Source organism: Etheostoma spectabile, chromosome 13 (assembly GCF_008692095.1).
Source record: "Etheostoma spectabile isolate EspeVRDwgs_2016 chromosome 13, UIUC_Espe_1.0, whole genome shotgun sequence".
NCBI lineage: Eukaryota > Metazoa > Chordata > Actinopteri > Perciformes > Percidae > Etheostoma > Etheostoma spectabile.
In genome coordinates this window covers 12,953,684-12,960,259 of record NC_045745.1, presented here as the reverse complement: position 1 = coordinate 12,960,259, position 6,576 = coordinate 12,953,684, and the positions used below count along the sequence as shown (strand labels likewise).

The 6,576-nt window shown below is 40.1% G+C and overlaps 1 protein-coding gene across 5 annotated transcripts in view; it reads right to left on the bottom strand.

Moving 5' to 3' along the window:
• The window catches only part of myo7ab (myosin VIIAb), a 55,483-nt gene that overhangs the window by 17,048 nt on the left and 31,859 nt on the right, over nt 1–6,576 (bottom strand). For 4 of the 5 annotated variants that reach the window (XM_032534435.1, XM_032534438.1, XM_032534437.1 and 1 more), the window contains 12 exons: nt 6,204–6,374; nt 6,010–6,127; nt 5,790–5,916; nt 5,064–5,233; nt 4,740–4,930; nt 3,968–4,083; nt 3,714–3,871; nt 3,386–3,539; nt 2,281–2,436; nt 2,080–2,185; nt 1,468–1,581; nt 14–101 (listed from right to left, as the gene is read on the bottom strand). In XM_032534435.1, the coding sequence (XP_032390326.1) occupies nt 14–101; nt 1,468–1,581; nt 2,080–2,185; nt 2,281–2,436; nt 3,386–3,539; nt 3,714–3,871; nt 3,968–4,083; nt 4,740–4,930; nt 5,064–5,233; nt 5,790–5,916; nt 6,010–6,127; nt 6,204–6,374 (1,669 nt within the window). The remainder of the gene's footprint in view (nt 1–13; nt 102–1,467; nt 1,582–2,079; nt 2,186–2,280; nt 2,437–3,385; nt 3,540–3,713; nt 3,872–3,967; nt 4,084–4,739; nt 4,931–5,063; nt 5,234–5,789; nt 5,917–6,009; nt 6,128–6,203; nt 6,375–6,576) is intronic. The other variant, XM_032534436.1, reaches the window with a different exon arrangement.

Below are 6,576 nucleotides of genomic sequence, written 5' to 3'. Positions count from 1 at the left end.
TTTTTTTTTTTACCGTCTTTCACATGTCTGGCTTTCTTGATCCAGTCAGTCAGGTGCCTGACAAAGTCGAAGAAGAAGTCGCCGTCGGGCACACTGATGACCTGGAAAACCAGAAGAATTTGAAGATGTTTACGTGTAAGATGTGTCTCTAAAACAAGCGCTGAATGGTAATCAATGTTTTAACCTCAGCACGAGATATTCTGGAACTTTCGATGCTATTAAACATTCCTACTGAGCCCCCCAGGGGTCAGCTGAGAAAACAAAGTTACTGTGCACACAGAATAAAAGTCAGTTCCTTCGGTTTTCTAAAATGTTTGCATGGATTCATAACTCATGCCCTTGGTTTTATAAACATGCGCAAAGTTAGAAAGATATTCACAGATTTAAACTTACGAGATCAATTACTCAATAAAAAAATGTTATTATATTTTTAGGCCCCGTGCTTAGTTCGTTAAAACAGGGGCCCTTAACTTTTAAGCAAACATGGATGAGAAGTTCTTAAATAAATCGTTTACCTGAGAAAATAATATAAATTGTATGTATTACTCACCTCCCTAGGCTCTCTATGGTCCCAGAAAGTTTCCCATTTAATCCGTTAAGGAGAGCAGAGTGGCCAAATAATGAAAGCATAACAGACTTTGACGGAGACCCAACGAAAGACAACAAACAAGGTAATAAAACTTCAAAAAAAACGCCCTGAAAATTTCTATACAGCATAATGCAAGTGTGTTGTATATATTCGGGGGCTGATGGAAATCCCAACACATCTATTTCCCCTAAACTATTACAGAACAAAACATGCATAACAAACTCCTTCATGGGAGGGTAATCTACATTTTTATAACCGATTTGCTGTCTTTTATTGGGTGTCAAAAGACTCTCCTTAACGCCATTCCATAGACTTTTTTTGGGGACCATACAGAGCCTAGGGAGGTGAGCTGTATAGAATAAAATAAAATAACCCCACTTGTGTAGCTTTGGTTGAGATTGCCTAAGAGAGACGCTGAAGAAGGGCGTCTTGTATGAAACTCCTGAAAAAGTATGAATTGCAGTGCTTTCCTAATTGCCTTTACATATTTTTCATCTACATTAAGGATTTACACAACATCAAAGGTAGCCATCCACAGATAAATATATATAGTATATGTCAACAATTATTATTTTAATATTTTTAGATTATTATTATATTATATGCTTTAGGCTACCCTGAATGTTATTGTAGGCCAAGGTTTATAATCTGCAACTCAATTTCCAGTTCATGTAGTTTGCTGTTCTGTCTTTCTTTTAGCTAAATGTTGAAGACCCTTGATAAAGACATTTTTTTGTTTTGGGTAAACTGTTCTAAACTAAAGTGTGAAATTTGAAGAGCTGAAACAAAGTTGTAACCAGAAGCATCGCTGCTCGAAACAACAATTCCCTTTAACATCTTTACGTGATCTCAAAATAAAAGCTACAGATCGTCTTCACCTTGTCAGTGATCTTAACAAAAAGACTGAAGCCTTCGGAGGATTTGAGCAGAAGACGTCCAGAGATGTTGTGGCAGAAGTCTTTGGCTTTGGTGCTCGACTCCACTTCAAAAACCTGAGAACACAAGAAGGCTGCGGTTATATGACAAAACTGTATGTATACAAAAAGAACCCAGTGAGTAAGAGTATACAATGTTATGGCAAATATTTTCACAATAGCATTTCAGTTTCCTTCATTGCAGCTGGGGAATAACTGTAATGGCACTGTAGCGTCACTTTCTACCTTTACATTATAAAGTTGTGGACATCAAAACCGTATGGAAGTCCTGATGACTGGTTTAAAGGCACAGTTTCTGAATACGGGTGACTGTTTTGATACTTTCACAGTATTTATACAGCACATCAACCTGCTTTATATTTAAAAAAGACAGAAATCTAACTTTATACAATATGAGACCTTTAACACAACAGTAAGCAACTGATCTTATCAGAACAAGTAAGGCTGTGGCTGCTAAACACAGTACATTTAATAGAGCAAGGGTGCAATTTATGGTAATTTTATTATTATAAAAATGTGTAATAATATATATTTTGGATTTAAGATGTAACTGACCTCGTCTGCGTCATCAGGGAAGTAAACTTTGTGGAAAATCTGAGTGGTCTTGTGCTGGATGGCCTCCACCTCCACCAGATGAGGCGGGTACTTTCTTGATCCGTTTCTACAACAAATAATAGATGAGAGATGAAAAATGGACGCATACTGGACGTAATAGAAATACTGCTCAAGAAGACCAGAAGAATGTGTGTGTGTTACCGTAAGGCTTTCTGAAGCCGCTGCATGCAGTCTGCAGCCAGCGGGTAGTGTTTCTTGGCCTGGAGGAACTTCTGGACATGAGGCAGCAGGATGTTACTGGGAGGAAACAAACCAGTGCAGAGCCACAGCAGCTCCCAGCCCTTCTCCTCACTGTACCTACACACACACACACACACACACACACACACACACACACACACACACACACACACACACGCGCTTATGAGCTCGTATGGCATAAAATAAAATAAAGCACTGCTATAGTGTGAGTTAGAGAGTTTATAGAACATACACTATAGTCCTGGATGGGCGCAGGTGCATTTGCTATTTAATCGAGGTGGGCTCTGGACGGGATATTAACAACTGCGTCGGTCTTAAACTAGCAAAGACGCTTGTGCTGCGCCGTGCTGCGCCATGCTGCGCCGTGTGCAAAATTGGGCCCAAAATCAGTTATACACTAAAACATCTACTACATAATATTTATGGTTAAAATGCACACCGTTTTTCACATGATGTACATAATAATGCACACATCAGTCTTAATATAATATAAATCCTACATGCTGTACATACTGTAAATGGACATGAAGACAAACTTATTATTATTATTATTATTATTATTTATTTATTTGTATTCATTAGTGTTTTTGACAAACTTCCATTTCACTCCTTTATAGGCAGAATACCAGCTGAGATATGTTGCCTTGTTTTTTCTAACCAGGGCAACAGTTTTCAGATTAAATTACGTTCTTACATAATTGCAAACGGGTTCTCCAGTGTTTTCTCAGTGAGCTTTTTAAAATGATATCAGATTAGTAAACAGAATGTGCCTTTAAAACTAGAACATTGAATGAATGGTTGCTGATAATGGGCGATGTAGATATTACATTAAAGATCAGCCACCCGCTCAGATCAGCTGGTATTCTGTCAATAATGGAGTGGTATGGAAATTTGTAATTGACCCCAAACTTTCTCCACATCCTGTCTATTCTTTGCCTTTCTTTGCTGTTCTTGTTCTATTTTGGTGTCAAATTCCCATTTTTTAACGTGCACACATACTTGGCCATTGTGTGTGTGTGTATGTGTGTGTGTGTGTCAGACTTACTTGATATGATTATCAGTGAGCTGTTTGATAATCTGACAGAAGATCTCGTTTTTGAGCGGCTCAGCCTTCAGCGCTCCTTCAAAGATCTGATCGGTGAGCTCGTTGACGGAACGCACACGTTTGGACGGGTAGTCGCCCATATACTTCATTACAGGTAGAGCAAAGGTCAAGGACATCAAACGTTAACACAACAACAGGAAGGTGTTCCAATTTGTAACAGATAATACAAATACACCTGGTGAGGTGGTACTCAGGAAGAAAAAAAAGATTGATTGATGCAAACATTTAACACGCATACAGAACCCACACCCCCTCCACTAAAGGATATCTATAAAGGCCAGGCAGGCCTCCTGGGCGAGCTCCTCATGAGCCAGGACTTTCTTCAGCAGAGGCTGTTTGATAGGCTCCCTGGTGCAGCTCCACAGACGCTCCTTCCCTCGGCTCTTAGAGATCATCACCCTGCTCAGAGTGCTCTTAGGAGGAGGCCTGGAAAACAAGCAGGAATGGTTAGAAATAATGAATCGCACATTAGAACATACACACTTTTTATCTATACTGTATGTAAAGGATTTGGAAACACACCTAAAGTAGTCGTAAGAGAACTCCTCCAGCGTGTAGGCTTTAGTTTTGTCATAGATGCTCATCTGGGACAAATTGATGGATTCTCGCCTCTGATCAGGAGTCATGGTCACAAGCGCCTGAGATGGAGAAAGACAAAGAGAGGAAAAATGATGTAGGAGTTCTAAGACTATGATCATTTCACTTGCAAAGACAAACATTTCTTCCTGAAATATCATTAAACAGATTTTGTAAATGTATCAAGGGGACCACCTAAAAAATGTATGTCAGTTAAGTGTATGCTATAATTAGAATATTTCAATATTTCATATCGCTGTCAGTTATCTCAATCAGATAAGGACAAGACAGTGGCTCCCAGTAACCAGATGGGGAAAGCAGCAACAGTGCTTTATCTTGTTAAAATGCAAACAGTTTTAATACTAATCAGCAAAAAAGTTTTTCACACAATAACACAAATTTTACCACGCAGCACACAAGAGTTGCTGGTTGACCGCTGCCTTAATCGGTTTGTGTTATTGTGTGACGTTTTAAAGGGTCAGTTCGTGTTCCCCAAAGTTCCCAAGCTATTGGGTTACACTTAGGGTTTACAGTGAACAACTATACAAAAAATAAATACAAAATAAATACAGAATTTACAATAAAGAATGGAAATAGATTAATTAAAACCCTAATTTAGCAATAAGCATGCTCAATCAAGCTACATTCCGCATGGTAAGTAGTATGTTACATGGTGGCTAGCTAGCACAAACCCTTTGCAGCCCTGGGCCGGACTCACCACTATGTCATACTGCGGTCTGGTGATAGTGGGCAGTACATAGACACAGTCAGCAGGGAAGTCTCCTCTCTGTTTGGTCCTGTCGTTGATGCCGTGAGCCCAGCCAGAGTTCATCACATGCTCTCCATTGTGTTCGTCCAGGATGATCAGATCCCCCTTGGAGAAACTCAGGAATGTGGAGTCTACCCCCACTGCAAGATAGAGATTACATATAAAGACAATTAAATACATACATGAAGTCCAGCAGCAGTTTTAGCCATTATACACCATAATCTTTAACACAAAAAAACAATCAAAGCATGCTTTCTTCTCAGTGACTCTCACCGGGGTTGGGACAGTCCAGAAGTCCCACCACATACTTGGACTTCTTCCTCAGACCCTCGAGGAAGGTGACCACCAGATCGCGGATGTCCTCTGCGTTGTTGGAGGTGAACGTGTACTCGTCTCCTTTGATGGTGGCCAAAGTAAAACTCTGACCCTGGAGTTTACCCCCTCTGGAAAATGACATTTTAACTTGAGGCTTTTTTACAATGTATGAAAAGAATTCCCAAACAAGAAGAAAAATAAATGTACACCAAATCTTGTTGATTTCAGCTTTCCTGATGAGGTTAGTGCTAATATGCTGATCTTTTTACCTGTTGATGGTGCTAGATTAAAAGTTGAGGGCTCACCAAAGTTACAACAATTCACCCATAAAGACGTTAATGTATGCTCCAAATTTAATGGCAATAGACTAAAAAACAAAAAGAAATATGAACGTCATGGTGGCGCTAGAGGAAAAGTCAGAGGATCATTAAAGTCAGTAGACTTTGTCCTCTGGGGTCCTTGAGTGTCTGTACAAAATTCCATGGCAATCTATCCAGTAGTCTAGATATTTTTAGTTCAATTAGTAAAGATGGCTAGAAAAGAAAGAAATGCCTGCAGTGTAATTCTAAATATTAACAGGTTAATCACAAGAAAGAGCCTTGTATTTGACTCCAAATTATGTTGTAGAATTTCATTTTGATTCTTTTTAATCAATGTTGTTTCGAGGACATGGCATTATCATACCTGCTACTGGACACAGCAGTGATCTCTGGGAAAGAGAGTTCCAGAAGGACCTGCTCCTGCTCATCCACAAAGTAAACCCCAGTCCAGTTCACTGCCACGATCACGTCATTCTTGGGCAGACTGGGTCCTGTGTGGACAGACGGTGTCATATCCATGAAAAAAGACCTATAGATATCTACAGTCAGAAAGATCTATTTACAATAATATATAGCCTACCAACCTGAGAATTTGAAGGCCTCGTAGAATCGTGAGAAGAGTAAAGGCCACTTTAAACGAGCAAAATCCACCACGTCCTCCTTCACCTTCTGTGTGTTCAGTCTCCTTTTAGTGTATACTCCCTGCACAGGCAGTTACAATAAGTCACTGTTGCACAAGTTGTTAATAAAATAAGAAGTCAGTTTTGGTGACAGATACCTTTTTGTGAGTGTTGATGATAAGCTGAGCCCACTTCTCTGCAGTCTTAGTGGAGGTGATTTCTCTATCGGGGATGTAAGAGGGGATGAGACTGAGCAGGCGATCTGGGAGCATCTCAGAGCCATAATCCACATAGTACTGCTGTGAGGCCAGCTCTGCGAGGTCCTCTTCCTTTTAGATGGACACAGGGTGAACGGAGCATCATGAAAACAAAATATCAGAGTGACTGACAGTTCTTCTGCTGCTGTGTTAAGGCTACATGTTATTATACACTGCTAAGCTCTGCATACACCCTTCTATGTCCTGCTATGTCCTGCTACCCTGCTGTGCCCTGCTACACCCTGTAACGCCTTGCAGTGCCCCGCTACGAGAT